Genomic DNA, 18,968 nt, shown 5'->3' with positions numbered 1-18,968 from the left:
CTCTTAGGAAAAATTTCTAACTCTATGTGCGGGGTCGGGACTCGAACCCAGGTGCGCTGCGTACAAGGCAATTGATTTACCAATACGCTACGCCCACTCCCCATTTCTTAATATCTTCAAATACCAAAATATATTCAAGTTTCATGGTTTAAGTTGGTGAATAAATAAAAGGGTTGCAACCCTCTTATAAATTTGGATTTTTTTAATGCATTTCCAGAACACAGAACACAAAACTATGCAATATGACAACAAGAAAAGATTTCTTGATACAATGCAGAAGAAGGGGAATTTTCCTGCGCATATCTTGAACTATATTAGAGGCATCCACAAACTCCTCGAAGAACGTAGTCAGTCCATACGAAAACTACAGGGTATAGTCGAAAGGACTAAGAAGGCTTTGTTAAACGTGGAAATACAACACACATTCCATCGAATAAAAAACACTAAAACGAGAGTTGGATTGGATCAAACACGATATCGAAAAATAGCATCAACGACGACATAATACAACGTTTCGTAACAACCCAAAACCAATCATTCCTCAGTAAATCCCAAATTCAAATACGCAGAACAACCGCAAAAATCGAAAGAATAATAACCAAATCAGCAGGCAACAATCAACATACACCAACAACTAACCAGAGGGCTTTACTTAACACTACCACCAAATCCGTACCCTCAGAAATGATGGCTCTGTTGAGCTTTGGACCAAACTTCTCCCTTCCTGTGTTTCCAAACCAAATTCCGACATACCACCTCATCGCAAACATCGAGAACATTCTACGGACTTCTCCCAACAAATTCATCAAGAAAAGATGTCTAGTAGCAAATCATATTCAAAATTATCTTTCACGATCACTATAAAACCAACAGAAAGATTGCGTCACAGTTTTCTGTCAGAAAGCTGTCAAAGTCACAAAACAATTCTTAACCAACAACCCAGATATATGCATCCTAAAGTTTGATAAAGGAAAAAGAACGGTGATAATGGAAACGAAATATTACGATACGAAGATGCTGTCACTTCTTGATGATTCAACTTACAAAGTGCTACCTAGAAATCCAAACAGCTTGCTTTCAACGCCTAAACAACTCATTTGTGGATCGCCTTCTCAATCTCAAACTCACATACAAAAGTACAGCCAATTATCTGAAACCATACACATCCATCTGCCCACGGATTTATGGACAGCCCAAGGCTCATAAACCAGCTTTACCGCTCCGCCCGGTAGCACCAAACATAACAGCCCCGACATACAATCTCTCTAAATACATTGCCAACATTCTTCAAAGAGCAATACGCAGTTTCCAATTCGCCGAAGAAATCAACCAAGTTACACTCCCCATGGACTACGTACTAGTATCCTTCGACGTCGTGTCCCTCTTCACCAACATACCCAACGATCTAATCCTTCACGATATTATAATGGAGTGGGAAAATATTCGCACAGAAACCAACATCAACCTGGATCTCTTTTTCGAACTAGTAGAATTTTACCTCAACAACGGTTATTTCTGCTTTCGAGAAAAATTCTATAAGCAAACCTTCGGCACCGTCATGGGCAGCCCTCTTTCGCCTATCCTTGCAGACATCATCATGGAAAATTTGCTAAAAACAATCACCCGCGAGCTTCCTTTCGAAATTCCTGTCCTACGAAAATACGTTGATGAGCTGCTATTAGCCCTTCCGAAGGACAAGATAGATGAGACCCTAGAAATGTTCAATGGCTACAACCCACACATTCAGTTTGTAAAAGAGGAAGAACAAAGAAATCAGCTCCCATTCCTAGACACAACAGTGATTCGCAATTCAGATCAATCGCTAAACACACAATGGTATTCAAAATCTATCGCATCTGGCCGATTATTTAACTATTTTTTTCCTTACACCCGATGCACATGAAAATCAACGTCGCCTCCAACTTCATAACCAACCAATCGTTTGCCGAACAGAATAATTTAATTTTGCGCCAGATCGACTATCCAACATCACTTATAAACAGATTGCTTAGCCAAAAAACCGTTCCACAATTATCATCCGAGAGCTCACTGGATACAAAACAAACCGCCAAAACAGACGAAACAACGTACCGGTCCCTACCATACATCCCGATGCTGACCAACACACTCCTTCGAAACCTAAAAACAAACTATCCTAACGTCAAAATTACCCCAAAAACAATCAAACCATCTTCAATGTTGCTAAACAACATTAAAGATCCCATTGATCCCTCACTATGTTGCAATGTTATTTACAGCATCCCATGTGGTGTGTGTGAGATGATATATATTGGTATGATGAAAAATCAACTAAAAACAAGACTTAGCGGGCACCCGACCAATATTACAAAATATAATAAATTGATCGAAGCAGGAAAAACCAACACAGATATCGTTATGATCGAATTTGGAGTAAAAACAGCTGTCATTCTTCACAGCATCCAACACCAACACGATTTTGACTTGACCGCAACCAAAATTATTGACAGAACCTATCACTCATCAACGTTACCAGTGCTGGAGATGTGTCATATAGTTAACACACCCAACAAGGTAAATCACCGAACAGATGTAGATCGTCTCAGTGCCACTTACGCAGGTATTCTACACAGTATCAAACACTCCAAATTTCCTAAAATTCAGACTCACATCACTAACTTACAGTTCAACTAAAGCTTACCTATTCTGAAGATCCCCTTTTCACTCTGTGCGCTCATCATCTCACTGTAGTTTTTTCAAAGGGATCGTTAAGTAAGAACCAAAAGTGTACCCGTGAAAAATCTTGTGCCGATAAAAACTCCACAGCACAGTATGCTTATTTCTATATTATGACACTGATAGAATATATTCGTAAATCGCTAGGAATTAGTTTCGTACGGAAAGTTTTCATAATATATACGAATTTTTCGTACATATTATGAATCGTTCGTAGTTCTATTGAAACACTTTTATTTTTTATTACGAGTTTTTCGTGAAAACCACGAAACGACTTTCGTTGGCTTATTACGAAACAGCTTCGTTCGGCGAACGAATTGTTCGCTGATATATACGAATATCTTTAAAATATTTACGAGCACCATTCGTCAAACCGTCAACATCAAAAGAGCTTCAATAGAGGTAGAATATGGAGTCATTGTTGCTATATGTCAGATAATTGTTGATCATCACAACGATCTCGGTCTGACTATTCAGTAGCCGTATCCGTGTCTGCCGGTTTCAGGAAGATTTTCTGAACCTCTTTTTCTTCCAGTTAATCCAGAAACTGGAGCAGTACTGATTCAGTTGAGCCATCGCGAATGCTCATTGGTTTTGTATGAATAAGTCTAGTTTCTAGTCCTCAATAGAGGTGAGCAGGTTGAAATAAAATCGATTTGGCCAGATCGATCCTTTTAGTTAGTTAAAAAATCGTTGTTGCCTCTGTTATACATCGATCCTAAAAAATCGAATGAAAAAGGTATGCGAATAAACACGAAAACTTTTCTAAGATGAACGAAGTGAATTCGTGCGACCAACGAAATCGTTCGTAATGTACATAAACGTTTATTAAAATAAACGAAACATTTCGTTTCATTCACCAAAACAAGGTTGTTATCAACGATAATATTCGTGCAATGTACACTAAATAAGTAAAATTTACGAAAACTTTCGTTCATCAAGCGTCCATTTCTTCGTATCACAATAAAATCGATTTGACAACATCGATTTTCTTAAATAAAAAAAAATCGATGTTGTCAAACATCGATCCCAAAAGATCGACTGAAAACAATAAGAGGCTAATAAATACGAAAAATTTTCTAAGATAAACGAAATGAATTCGTGCGGCCATCGAACCATCGAAATCGTTCATCATTTATTGAGATAAACGAATCATTTCGTTTCATTCAAGAAAAATAATGTCGTTATCAATGATAACATTCCTGCAATGTACACCAAATATGTAAAATTAACGGAAACTTTCGTTCATTAAGCGGCCATTACTTCACACCACAATTTCTAGTCCTCAATAGAGGTGAGCAGGTTGAAATAAAATCGATTTTGCTAGATCGATCCTTTTAGTTAGTTGAAAAATCGTTGTTGTCAAACATCGATCCTAAAATATCGATTGAAAAAATAAAATGCTAATAAATACGAAAACTTTACTAAGATGAACGAAATAAATTCGTGTGAGCAATGAAATCGCTCGTAATATACATAAACGTTTATTAAAATAAACGAAACATTTCGTTTCATTCACGAAAAATGATGTCGTTATCAACGATAACATTCGTGCAATGCAAACTAAATAAGTAAAATTTACGAAAACTTTCGTTCATCAAGCGGTCATTTCTTCGTACTACAATAAAATCGATTTGGCCACATCGATTTTTTGAAATTTAAAAAAAATCGATGTTGTCAAACATCGATCCGACTGAAAACTTTTCTAAAATAAACGAAATGAATTGGTGCGACCAACGAAATGGTTCGTAATATACACAAACGTGTATTAAAATAAACAAATTATTTCGTTTCATTCACGAAAAATAATGTTGTTATCAACGATAACATTCGTGCAGTGTATATTAAATATGTAAAATTTACGAAAGCTTTCCTTCACCAAGCGGCCATTCTTGTTCATGAAATGAACGAAACCTAATATTTACAATGCACGAAAATTCTTCGTTGCAGAAAACGACGAATGAATTCGTGCATTGCATGATCGATTTCATTATATTTACGAATTTATATTATCAGTGGACTCTTTCGTCCCCCTATGTAACAAAATGTCACAAATTTATTTATTCCTTCCTCTCCATTCTTTAAAAATTGTTTTCAGTGAAACCATATTGTGTAAAGTTCTAGCTTATTCCCTTCCCCATATGCCACAATATGTAACATTTCCAGAGCTTAAAAAATTGACATCCCTGCGTTGAAAGAGAAACGAAATTTAATTCATGGCCGTCGCGATCAATGAAATGATTGGTTCGTTCTCCTCGTCATTCGTTCTCCCAAACAGCGCATTCAGGTTCGGATATTAGGTTTTACACCGACCGACATAAACCTACAAAATGAGCCTTGTTAACTTCGCTTGACAATTCTCGGTGGTTTGTTTACATGATAGTTGCGTGAGCTCGAAAAATACACTAATTTTCAAGAGTCATGAACTACAAGCTATCTTTCCTAACTATTTTGAAAAAAAAAATGAGTGAGAAGAAAGCCTTGTATCGATTAAATCGAATGGAAATTATAAATCCCCGAATAACCTTACTAATAAAATCGGAATCTTAACTAAAATGATATATTTATTTGAATAACATAGGTTTGAGCGCAGTTTTTTTTCCAGAATTTATCATCTGTTTCACCTTTGAAGTACTGTAAAAAATCTATCTTTGGTCCTCAAGACTTAATATTTTGAGAAGACTCTATTCAACCTATACTGTGGTTTTGTGTTTTGCTACACTGTGCGTCATCCAGTAAAATTCTCACAACCTTCGCTCACTTCTCTAGTGCAATACCCCTCATTACGGAGGTGTAACATATCATTTAATTCGAATCGCTTTTATTCGGCCCACTGGACATCAAAACTCGAACAATTCGCTGCATGGTAGTGTTGATGTCGCTACTGGGGCTGTTATCTCTTCTTTCTGAAAATTAATGAACAATTTTGTTTCAAAAACTGCTCATTTAAAAAATAAATAAATTTATTAATTCTCTTTGCTAACTAATCGTTGATCTTTCAAATTGAATTGATAAATTGAAAATCGAATTGCAATGCCTGAAGATATTTAGATTTGAAGAAAACCATTTTTGTTTTAAAAATCACTTGCAACTGCCCAAACAAAAGGAATTGAAACATCAGTGTTACGGTAAAAATGTGTTCCGATGAAAGTTCTAGAACAATGCGTTTACGAAAAATTAACACATCAAAAAAAATATAAGCAACACGATTTTCAAGAGCCACCCTACCTCAAATCTTTAAATAAAATCATGGCAAATTAACCATTAGACATAGCCTTGTTTATTCAGCAAACTTGCTTCAATCTATTTGTGTTCTAATATTGTAGGGCATTGCGCAGGTAAACTTTACACGTCTAAACAGTCGATACTTTGAACACCCTAACCACAAGGACCACCCTAATGCCATTAATTTTGAAAAAGCGCCAAAAAAACTAACAAATTCGCCAAAGACATCATAAAATTAAAACAAACTATTTAGGAGCTATCAGTTTTGTATTCCTAAATACAGTATTAGGACGCACTATGGTCAGCTTTCGATATGTACTGAAAATTTAGTGTCAAGTTTTGTAGTGACGTAATAATCGAAAGAGAAAGAGGCTCGCAATATTACTAAGGTGCTATTGAAAGTTTTATAGTATTATTATGCACTGTAGCGTATTCCTCGGTACTTGTTCCTTAAAGTGCATAGGCTCTGGGGTTTACTATAAAAATTGATTCCGTCAGACACTAGTTACACTGTTATCAGTTATATCAGTTATATTACATTTACAGTTACATTTCTATAGGGTAAGGTGGGGCAAATCCGACCGTTGGGTAAACCTGACCCCTCTCTGTTACCGAAAATCAAAAGCACTACGCGAACTAATATCAATGTTGTCGTGTAGAGCATCGAAAATAATCATAATGGTGGTATGAGAGCATTTTATTAGTCTACATTGAGATGCTCATACGACAAAAAGTGTGTTTTTACAACTTTTGATTTGACTTTTGTGCGTCATTGACTACAGGATATTTCTGATTGTTAAAGTGATTGTATAATAAACGTAAGTGGATTTAAATTCTTTGATTTAAATCCTACAAAGTGCATAGATGAATTTAGTTCAAGCTTTTTCATATTTTTTTAATTGCATCGTTTTGAAAAATGACGCGGTGGGGCAAATCCGACCTCTAAATATTGGGGTAAATCCGACCGCTTTTTTGCTAAAAAAATTTTTATTCATCAAATTGAAATATATTTTTATTGCTATTATTTAGTATTTTTATGCAAAATGGTTCATAATTACAAACGGAAGACACAAAAACGTGATGATTATAGTATTCGTCGAGCAATTGCTCCGATGCAAATGGGAATATCATTACGTGCTACTGCTCGTGATTGTAGCATTCCAAGATTGACATTGAACTCCATTTTCTTCATGTTACAATTCAATAACACAACATTCATTGATTTATCATTAAAAAACCATAAAATTTGAGTAATATATGCCCTAAATAAAACAAAAACATAGGGGGTCGGGTTTACCCCACCATTTTTGAAAACAGCAAAAATGAACATTTTTGTAAAACGCTTGTATCTCAAGATAGTCCCAAAATCCAAATAAAATGCTTTATACAGAAAATTGCACAGGAGTCTAACCTTTAATCTGGTATATGAAACGACTTGATCCGATATAAAATGAGCATTTTACAGCCAAAACCATTTACTAGGTCGGATTTGCCCCACCTTACCCTACTTATTGTAATCATTAAATACGACACGTATAGTGTAAAATATGCATAAATGCATAACGCTGTATTATAACAACATTGCAAAAAGCATCTAAAAATTATTGAAACTATGAGAGAATTTTAACAAAATTTGAAAAAATGATTTGCGCCTTTTAGGGTTAATATGACTCCCATGTTTGGAAATAAAGTCAAATGTGATGTCAATTGATACAAAAAAAAATTATTGCGCATTTTTAAAAGACTTATTATGTACAACAAGAATGTTGCCAAAAACGGATCCCATTTATTTCCAAAATCGGAGTGTGCCAAAATGGGAGCATGCCAATAACGGAATCTTACTGTACAAAAAATTGAAACAAATAATATGTATGGGTCATCACGCTAGATTTTAATCTCTTCACACAAATTTGTGTGTTTTTTGTAGTACTTGCTCAAAATCGTTGAAAATTCAATTCCAATAATTCTTTAATAATCTTGAGTTTAAAAAATTTGTAGATTCCAAAATTGTCCAAATTGGTCACTGAGATATAGCGATTTAAAAATATAGTACCGACTATTTTGGAGGAATATTCGTGAGCGTGTTAATAAAATTGTAAATATTTTTTTACAACTGCACTTAATTAGCAATTAATTATTCAAATCACTAAATGTGCTTTAGTATATTTTAAAATCACTTTTACATCATTGCTCTGCTTGATGTTTACCCAGCAGAACAAGTAATTTCTTAAAAAATAGCGAATATTTTTTCGCATGCGAGTGCATTTAATTAACATTTAATTAGCATTTAATTACTTAAATCATTAAATGTACTTTAACAGATTTAACAATGACTTTTACATCATTGTTTTGCTGGATGTTAACCCAGCAGAACAAGTGATATCATAAAAACAGTTGCAAACAATTTTCTACAAGTGAATTTAATTAGCATTTAATTACTCATATTATTAAATATTCATAGATTTTACAATGACTTACACTATTTTTCTGCTTGCTGTTAACCCATCAGAACAAATTGTTTCTTTAAAAAAATATAAACAATTTTCTACAAGTGCATTTAAATAGTGTTTAACTATTAAAATCATTAAATGTACTTTAGTAGACTTTTACATCTTTGTTCTGCTAACTTTTTGTCAAGTCAGCAGAACAAGTGATTTCTTAAAGTGTATTTAATTAGCATTTAATTATTCAAATAAATCAATGTGTTTTAGTAGGTTTTACAATGACTTTTACATCGTTGTTCTGCTAACTTTATGTTAAGTTAGCAGAACAGGTGATTTCTTGTAAAAAACAATTTTTGTCGTGACTAACGACTTACCTTTCAATATAGGGGCCCCTTTTCAAAATTTCGGAAGAAAAATGATGTAAGATTTTGAACGCTTATATCTTTTGTTGTACTGAATGGATTTAATCAATTTCTTCGGCATTTTGTCGAAAATATTTGTACCAATGTTGTATTAAATTTTGGAATATGTAGGATATTCATTATCAACGGAAAAATAGTGTTTTGAAAAATCTTTCGAAAACGACTCGGAAAAGTGAAAATTTTCAGCCCATCCCGCACACAGCCGTCACTTTGGTAGACCAACCGAACAATAAAATAATGAAAAGTTTATATATAGGTCCACTACATGTTTGTTCCTATGATTATTCGTATTGGGTTGCTTGACGAGAGCAGTTGGTGGGAGAAAGCCGGGATATTAGCTTTGGTTAAGCCATTAGAAGTCGGACGGAAAGGAAAGGCTCATGCACGCCACGAGAACGAGCAAGAAAGCGATAGTAGTGCATATTAGCGAAAGCGTTACGTACATTTTGAACCTTATTAACTTTTCTTCTGCAAAACGGATTGCCAATCTTGTTTCATTAATCGGAAGGAAAACGTTCAATGCTTGCTACCGATACGTTCTTTGCTATATAAAATTTGTTTAAATAGTTCGAAAACTACTTTAAATGAAATCAACATTAATGATAAAACCTATAAATAGGGGTGTCGCAGCGTTTCTCAAAGCCAGACGTGTGTAAGATGCAGTGCATAACAGACGTGCGTGGTCGTGAGAAGCTGCATCGGACGACCAATCAAATCAGCTACCATCGGAGAGAAGAAGAAAAACGTTGGTGGAGGTGGTGGCAGAAGTCCAAAAAGCCAAAGGCTAAGAAACGCAGTCACTGAAAAGGCGGTAGTAACTGCCACTAAAAATGCCACCAAAACATCGAAGGCTGCAAAGCGTACTCATTCGGTGTGAGCTGCGAAAGGGGAAAGATCGTATGGATGTACGCAGTAAAAACAATCGTCGGCAAGGTTTGAATTGTTTTAAAAGATTCCCGTCTTGTATCAACATAGTTATCTACAAACCGTCCTTATTAGGACGAATACAAAATGGAAAAAGAATTTAATTAGAAAGTTTCTTTTATTAACTGGTATTAAGTTTGCGCTTGGTAATTCTGTACTTTTACCAGTGAATCATAAGAAAATGTTTTTCTAATTTACAAACCCGAAGGTTTTTACAAATCCTTCCAAGAAAATCAGTGAATGTGCCAACTCTGCCACTAAGCGAAAGCTACACCAAAACGAATGATGAAAATATTTTCATTTATCGAACAAAAGGACGTCCTTCCATCTGCATTGTAAAGCCAATAAAGAGGAACAGCTTGATGAAAAGTGTGCTCATTCGGTGTGAGCTGCGAAAGGGGAAAGATCGTATGGATGTACGCAGTAAAAACAATCGTCTGCAAGGTTTGAATTGTTTTAAAAGATTCCCGTCTTGTATCAACATAGTTATCCACAAACCGTCCTTATTAGGACGAAGGTAAAATGGAAAAAGAATTTAATTAGAAAGTTTCTTTTATTAACTAGTATTAAGTTTGCGCTTGGTAATTCTGTACTTTTACCAGTGAATCAGAAAATGTTTTTCTAATCTACAAACCCGAAGGTTTTTGCAAATCCTTCCAAGAAAATCAGTGAATGTGGCAACTCTGCCACTAAGCGAAAGCTACACCAAAACGAATGATGAAAATATTTTCATTTATCGAACAAAAGGACGTCCTTCCATCTGCATTGTAAAGTCAATAAATAGGAACACCATGATGAAAACCGTGCTCATTCGGTGTGAGCTGCGAAAGGGGAAAGATCGTACGGATGTACGCAGTAAAAACAATCGTCGGCAAGGTTTGAATTGTTTTAAAAGATTCCCGTCTTGTATCAACACAGTTATCCACAAACCGTCCTTATTAGGACGAAGGCAAATTGGAAAAAGAATTTAATTAGAAAGTTTCTTTTATTAACTAGTATTAAGTTTGCGCTTGGTAATTCTGTACTTTTATCAGTGAATCAGAAAATGTTTTTCTAAACTACAAACCCGAAGGTTTTTGCAAATCCTTCCAAGAAAATCAGTGAATGTGCCAACTCTGCCACTAAGCGAAAGCTACACCAAAACGAATGATGAAAATATTTTCATTTATCGAACAAAAGGACGTCCTTCCATCTGCATTGTAAAGTCAATAAATAGGAACAGCTTGATGAAAAGTGTGCTCATTCGGTGTGAGCTGCGAAAGGGGAAAGATCGTATGGATGTACGCAGTAAATACAATCGTCTGCAAGGTTTGAATTGTTTTAAAAGATTCCCGTCTTGTATCAACATAGTTATCCACAAACCGTCCTTATTAGGACGAATGCAAAATGGAAAAAGATGGGTTGGTAATGTATATGACATAACAGGGGTGTCGTGACCACACTTCGAAGTTATTTCAAATCTTGCACAGCATAAATTGACATAATTTCAATGATTGTTCCTTTATGAATGAAATGACAAATTTTCAGGTCAACGCGGCAATAACTGCAATTTATAGAACAATTTTATATTTTTAGTTATCATATATTAACTGTCATCTCTTCCAAACAACTTAACCCTCTGCTGCCAACCACGTGGTTTTGCAGGGTTAAGGAGAATCATTGTAAAATGTCCAATACATGATTTTATGTTGTTACCTCCACTAAAACCATTTCAGAACACTCCCACCTGTCATACATGTACATTGTCTGCATGTTGAAATCATTATATGAAATTATTGACCTGTATTCAACGCGGAGAACTCGGTAATAAAATTGTTTTGCTGAATATACTAACGAACGGGATCCCCAGGAAAATTTCGCTGAGCCCGGTGAATCGAACTTAATGCGCAAAATTTAGCCATTTGAAAGAGATACAAGCAGAATTTTAAGAATATGAGCATCGCGGTTATGTCCCGGACATTACCCGCCCCTAGTTTTTCGCTAAGCGTGTTCATTTCTGTACGGAAAAGATTCCGATGGTTGTTTCGAGAGATTTTAACATTGATATTTCAAAGCAAGAAAATTGTTCATTTCATGAATGAATGTCTCAACGAGCTTAGAATCCAGCGCATCCCCTATCAACGCAAACGCCAACAACAAAGGTTCTTTTCAGAACCATCATAATTATTATAAAGAATAACTTGAAACATTCCCACATATTTCATTGAGTATCATTCGATTTGAATTACAAGTCAAACGAGTAGTCACGACACTCCGGTTATGTCCTAGACATTACCCACCCATCTTTTTAAAAGTGCATTTAATTAGCATTTAATTATTCAAATAAATCAATGTGCTTTAGTAGGTTTTACAATGACTTTTACATCGTTGTTCTGCCAACTTTATGTTAAGTTAGCAGAACAAGTGATTTCTTGTAAAAAACAATTTTTTACAAGTACATTTAATTAGCATTTAATTATTTAAATAAATCAATGTGCTTTAGTAGGTTTTACAATGACTTTTACATCGTTGCTCTGCTAACTTTATGTTAAGCCAGCAGAACATGTAATAAAACAAAATCCAAAAAAACATTAAATTTTTCAATTGTTGTATATTTAATTTGCATTTAATTAGCACTAAATTATAGAATATTCATAATCATGTTCTGCTGATTTTGCTCTTCCAACTTTATGGACATCTATTTTGTTCAATAACGGTGAGGAATGTATGTTTATTACAACTAATTTCTGTTTTTTAGGCAACCATATCTATCGACGAAAGAGATGCCATTTTTGAAGATTGCATTAAAAATTTAGAAGAATGCATTACAAGGTTTCCAGAACATTACAAATCAATTTATCGTCTCGCATATCATTACATGCATGCGCCCGGCGCAACCAATTCACTTGACCGGTGTCGTGAGTTGATGTTGGGTTCATATAAAACTACCTTAGGAAATGAAATAGCTGGACTGTTTACGGAGAAAAGAAATAACAATTTTTTCAATGTGAGTTAACCCCATTAAATGTTGAAAATATTATGAAATGCATTACTAATTTTCGAATATAATAGGGTATATGGCGAATACCGTCATCGGATATTGATAGACCGGGAAGTTTTGCGTCACATCTTTCAAAAAGTGTCATTATTCTGTTGCTTACATTGAAACAAATCAATGATCATGAAACACTCCTTGATTTGGCCATTCAACTATACCGTACACCGGATGCCGACAAGTAAGTTTTAAAGATATCTATATCATAGGAACACAAATGCACTGCCGTGATACGCATAACAGTCCCACCTGCATAAGAAACCCATAGCAAATGGGACTGTTATGCGGATCACGGCAGTGTATGCTGGGAGCGAAATTATTCAAATTAAATAACATAGCTTTGAACTGGTTAATACAGACAGACAAACAGGTGATAGATCGAAAATCCGTAAAAAAAAATTGGACCGCACTAACAGCATGCACACAATGTCTAACCTACATTTTTAAATTTCTTCAAAAGAATCGGGTCAGCTCGACAATGTCTGTATGTATGTGTGTGTACGTGTGTATGTATGTATGTACACTAATGTCGTGTAATTATCTCAGCAATGGCTGAACCGATTTTAATAAAACTAGTTTCAAATGGTTCCCCGGAATACCATTTCCCGGAAAACTATTTTCCGGAATGTACCCGGAATATCGTTTCCCGGAATGTATCATTTCCCGGAAAACCGTTTCCCGGAATGTATCATTTCCTGGAAAACCATTTTGCGGAATACTATTTCCCGGAAAATAAAAAAAAAACCTCAGCGACCAAACTTATTTTTAGAAGCCCTGCTATGTAGCTGTGTTCTAGAAGATTTTACCTACTTTAGAACATGAAAAGTTGTGAATAGTTTTATTTGTTTATAGTATTTCACACGCATAGTATTTCACACGACTGCTTGAAGCTGAATGAACCACATGAAGATGCTTTATTTTCCACAGTTTACTTTAAATGCCCACTTGTTACAATATTCTTTAGTTCAGAATCATGAGTACCGTAATCACTATATTTGCTTTACGGTAATGTGATCTGCGACTGACTGACACTTCGCGTGGTGCGCGGGTCACGAACTCCTAACCACTATGAACTGACTAAAGACTTTCGCACGCGCGCCTGTTTCCTTTAAAATGAAATTCTTCTGCAGTGTCTGTCTCTACTGCAACTTGTTGATAACTTTCTTGTTTTGGCATGTTTGCCCTTTTCATAAAATATTGCCCATCTGGGCGTTTTCTCGCCATTTGTTTACCTGTATTTTTTATATTTATATTTTAACCAGTACTTGGACGGATTCATGTCACACCTCTTTGGTAAAATGTAATCTTCTGAGCGTGTTCGCTTTATAAATTGTTTAATAAAAATCTTCTGATCCCACGTCTATAATTTTCCTTTTCTGACGTTTTCGTCACATATATTATAGTGTCCATTAACACTTTTCTTTAATTATGCAACTTTTTCCCTTGTTTTCACTGCTACGATCTCCTAATGATTATTCCCTTCGTATTTTCTCGTATTCCTGTTCTTCACCCCTTTTGCCCTTACTTGGTTAGTCCTTGTTTGTCAACCTTTTCGTCCTATCTGAAATTTTAGCACTCGCTCATACCTCATTCGTTTATCATGCATACCTGCGTCGGTTTCCTTGTGTATCATTCACCCTCGTCATTCTAGGGGTCCGACCCCCCCTTGCTCATTCATTCATGTGTTCCCATTTCGATGCTTCGGTCTTGTCAATTCCAGAGTTTCTAATCGTAGTATAGCTTACGCGATCAGATTTAGAAACTACGCGAGACCCCCTTTGATTTCGGCTCTAGTTCTGGTCCGTTGGCTCTGGCCTTTTGGCTCTGGCTTTTATTTTGGATCTGGTTCACTGGAATCAGGAATCAGAATATATTGGCTCAAATGGCACGTTCCCCGTACATAGTCGGGGATTTGTGCCTTGCCGTGTGTTTTCATCATTTCCTGAGCGGAAGGAAAGGACAAGGAGGTGTGGGGAAGTAGAATTGGAAGGGTGGGAAAAATAGCAGCACAAAACAAAAATAAACAACAGGTAAGTTAAACTCACAAGTAGTTCAACTTGCCTGCGAATAAGCCTAAAGCTCTTTACCACATTAGATAAGAAACTTTAGTATGTCTCTGAGTTTCAGTCGACCAAACATGGTTTCGTCTATATAAGGACGGCTGAAGACTCGAAATCGCAATTGCGCTACCGCTGGACAGTTGCATATCAGATGATATGAGGTTCCGTAGTCGGATTCACAAAGATCACATGAAAAAGACTCAGCGCGCTGAATAGTTGCCATGTGATAATTGAGTTTGCAGTGGCCGGTTAAAGCACTGGTCAGCATACCGCAGTGGAGCTTCGAAAAATGTAAGAGATTTTTCGAAACCACTGGGCATGGTTGTTTTTTTTTTATTTTTTAATCTTAAATACGTTTATTTAGGCCCAAATGCTTTAGCTTAACGAGGCCGATAATTCATTTTTTTTAATTACATGTCACATGTTAGTGGGGGAAAGGAAAGCCGTATTTAGGGGCGGCTTGCTCCCCTCTTATGTAAGTAAAGGAAAAAGGTAGGAAGTGGGATACATATTGTGTAATTGACATCGTCGTTTGCTGATTGATCATTGTGGCGGATATGCACACTTTGTTGTAGTGTTGTAGTTTCCAGCCTGTAATCGCAGGGGCCAGGGGAGGGTCGATATTTCGGATAATTATTGGCACTCTGATACTGTCATGATGTTCTCTATATCATCTGCATGTGAGGTATGTCATGATGTTCTGGGTAGACGGTTATCAAGAAGGGTATGCACCGAAGGCTCGTGAAGCAATGCCATATTGTAGATACAGGGATAGGTTGGTGAGATTCTACTGTGAATGAGAGAGGGGAAAATGTATTAAACTTGGACATCAATGGTTTTCAAAAAGATATAGATGAGAAAAATATAGGGGTGGTCACGGCTTGCCAGGACGTCCCGGACTGGCACATAGGGTGATCTACCTCGGGCCCGAAGGGAATCTATTAGTTGGGACCTGGCAACACAGTACTCTGCGCACAGCCAAACAACATGCTCGATGTCGTGGTAGCCGTTCTCACAAACACAATGATTACTTTCAGCAAGCCCTATACGACGGAGATGCGCGTCAAACGAGTAATGGTTGGACATGATCCTTGACATCGTACGAATAAAGTCCCGGTTCACATCCAACCCCTTAAACCAAGCATTCGTTGATACCTTCGGGATAATGGAATGTAGCCACCGTCCCAGATGCCCATTGCTCCATGAGGTTTGCCAACTATCGAGCGTCCTCTGACGAGAGATACTGAAAAATTCGTTGAAGCAAATTGGTCTTTCGAAAGTGTCGCCTTCTAATGCGCCCACCTTGGCTAAAGAGTCCGCCTTCTCATTGCCCGCAATAGAACAATGTGACGGGACCCAAACCAAGGTAATCTGGTAAGATTTTTCAGATAAAGCACTCAGATATTCCCGTATTTTCCCCAGGAAATACGGTGAGTGCTTTCCAGGCTTCGCCGCACGGATGGCCGCAATGGAGCTAAGACTATCCGAAACGATGAAGTAATGGTCTGAGGGCAGGGTGTCAATGATCCCGAGAGTATACTGAATGGCAGCTAATTCTGCGACGTAAATTGAAGCAGGATCATTGAGTTTGAATGAGGCAGCAAGATTTTCGTTGAAGATACCGAAGCCTGTGGACCCGTTGAGAATTGATCCGTCAGTGTAGAACATTTTGGCGCAGTCGACTTGATGGTATTTGTTATAGAAAATATTTGGGACCACTTGTGGGCGAATATGATCCGGAATTCCACAAATCTCTTCCTTCATGGATGTATCGAAAAATACAGTGTGATCAGAAGTATCTAAGAGATGAGCACGGTTGACGTTATACGTAGATGAATTGATGTTCTGTGCCATGTAATCGAAGTACAAGGACATGAATCGGGTCTGAGAATTAAGCTCGACAAGCCTTTCGCAATTTGCAATCACCAATGGGTTCAGAATATCGCATCGAATGAGTAATCGATATGAGAGGTCCCAAAATCGATTTTTCAGAGGAAGAACGCCCGTCAGCACTTCGAGACTCATCGTATGGGTCGAGTGCATGCAACCCAAGGCAATACGCAAGCAACGATACTGGATTCGCTCCAGTTTGATGAAATGTATGTTCGCAGCGGAGCGAAAGCAGAAACATCCGTACTCCAACACTGATAATATCGTTGTTTGGTACAGCCTGATTAGGTCTCCTGGATGGGCACCCCACCATGTTCCAGTTATTGTACGGAAAAAGTTGATCCTTTGTTGGCACTTCTGTTTCAGATACCTAATGTGACATCCCCAGGTACCTTTAGAGTCGAACCATACCCCGAGATATTTGAATGTTGAAGCCTGAGCAATAGTTTGATCCATTAATTGAAGCTGTAGTTGCGCTGGTTCACGCTTTCTAGAAAATACGACTAGCTCAGTTTTCTCCGTGGAGAACTCGATACCCAGCTGGAGAGCCCAAGCAGACAAATTGTCCAAGGTATCTTGCAGTGGTCCTTGCAAGTCGACGGCTTTAGGACCTGTAATAGAGACCACACCGTCATCTGCAAGCTGCCTTAGCGTGCAGGAATTGACAAGACATTCGTCAATGTCATTCACGTAAAAATTGTAGAGGAGAGGGCTTAGACATGAGCCCTGGGGAAGGCCCATGTAGCTAAATCGTGATGTCGATAAATCGCCATGCGAGAAATGCATTTGTTTTTCAGACAACAGGTTTAGCAAAAAGTTATTTAAAATTGGCGAAAGACCATGCTGGTGCAACTTCTCATAAAGAATGTTGATCGAAACTGAATCGAAAGCCCCCTTAATATCCAAGAATACTGATGCCATCTGCTCTTTGTTAGCATATGCCATTTGAATTTCTGTTGAAAGCAACGCAAGGCAATCGTTCGTCCCTTTGCCTTTGCGGAAGCCAAATTGTGTATCTGACAGTAAGCCATTTGTTTCGACCCAATTATCGAGGCGAAACAAGATCATTTTTTCGAATAACTTCCGGATACAGGACAGCATTGCAATCGGACGATACGAATTGTGGTCGGAGGCTGGTTTTCCTGGTTTTTGGATGGCGATGACCCTCACCTGTCTCCAGTCATGTGGGACAATGTTACCCTCAAGAAACCTATTAAATAAATTCAACAAGCGTCTTTTGGCAGAGTCTGGCAGATTCTTCAACAAGTTGAATTTGATTCTGTCTGGCCCCGGGGCGTTATTGTTACATGATAAGAGAGCAAGTGAGAACTCCACCATCGTAAACGGTGTTTCGTTCGCGGTATTGTAAGGCGACGCGGCGCGGTAGATTTTCTGTGCCGGGGCGGAATCCGGACAAACCTTCTTGGCGAAATCGAATATCCAACGGTTTGAATATTCCACGCTCTCGTTAGTACTGTTTCGGTTTCGCATACGTCGGGCCGTGCCCCAAAGAGTGCTCATCGATGTTTCTCTTGTTAACCCGTCGACAAACCGGCGCCAGTAACTGCGTTTCTTAGCTTTCATTAAATTTTTCATTCGCTTTTCTAATATCGCGTACACTCGATAACTAGCAACTAACCCGTCGTTCCGGAAGGTTTTATACGCGGCAGCTTTCTCCGCGTACACGTTTGAGCACTCTTTGTCCCACCACGGGTTGGGAGAACGTTTTTGGGTGTTCACGTCGGGTACTCGTTTCGTCTGAGTTTGAATCGCGCTATCGAGAATCGAGTTGGACAAAAACTTATATTCTTCCTCCGGGGGAAGTACCTGTGTTGAATCGATAGTTTTGGATATCGCAGCAGCGTAGCTCTTCCAATCAATGTTTCGTGTGAGGTCATAGGGAACATTGATTGGTGCCGATGGTCTTGAACCAGTGGTGATTGCAATTACAATTGGTAAGTGGTCACTACCGTGGGGATCAGATATTACCTTCCACTTGCAATCTAACCGTAGTGATGTCGAGCATAAAGATATGTCCAGTGCACTTGCTTGCGCAGGTGGTCTAGGGATCCGTGTCATTTCCCCTGTGTTCAGAATTGTCATATTGAAGTTGTCACAAAGGTCTTGAATTGTCGAAGATCGATTATCGTCGTATAGACAGCCCCACCCCGTACCGTGAGAGTTAAAGTCTCCAAGAAGCAGGAGGGGCGAGGGAAGGTGTTCAATCACGTTGGAGAATCTTCGATATCCCATC

General features: G+C 37.6%; 1 protein-coding gene across 1 annotated transcript in view; it reads left to right on the top strand.

The window, feature by feature from the left end:
* LOC131683117 (calcineurin-binding protein cabin-1-like) overlaps positions 1-12,975 on the top strand; it is a 340,658-nt gene extending 327,683 nt beyond the window's left edge. The window contains exons 4-5 of the mRNA XM_058964931.1: positions 12,468-12,716; positions 12,782-12,975. Of these exons, the coding sequence (XP_058820914.1) occupies positions 12,468-12,716; positions 12,782-12,949 (417 nt within the window). The 3' untranslated portion in view covers positions 12,950-12,975. The remainder of the gene's footprint in view (positions 1-12,467; positions 12,717-12,781) is intronic.
* The last annotated feature ends 5,993 nt before the right edge of the window (positions 12,976-18,968 follow it).

Source organism: Topomyia yanbarensis, chromosome 2, assembly GCF_030247195.1.
Source record: "Topomyia yanbarensis strain Yona2022 chromosome 2, ASM3024719v1, whole genome shotgun sequence".
Taxonomy (NCBI): domain Eukaryota; kingdom Metazoa; phylum Arthropoda; class Insecta; order Diptera; family Culicidae; genus Topomyia; species Topomyia yanbarensis.
The sequence above is the reverse complement of the archived record's forward strand: the minus strand, read 5'-3'. Positions and strand labels throughout refer to the sequence as shown.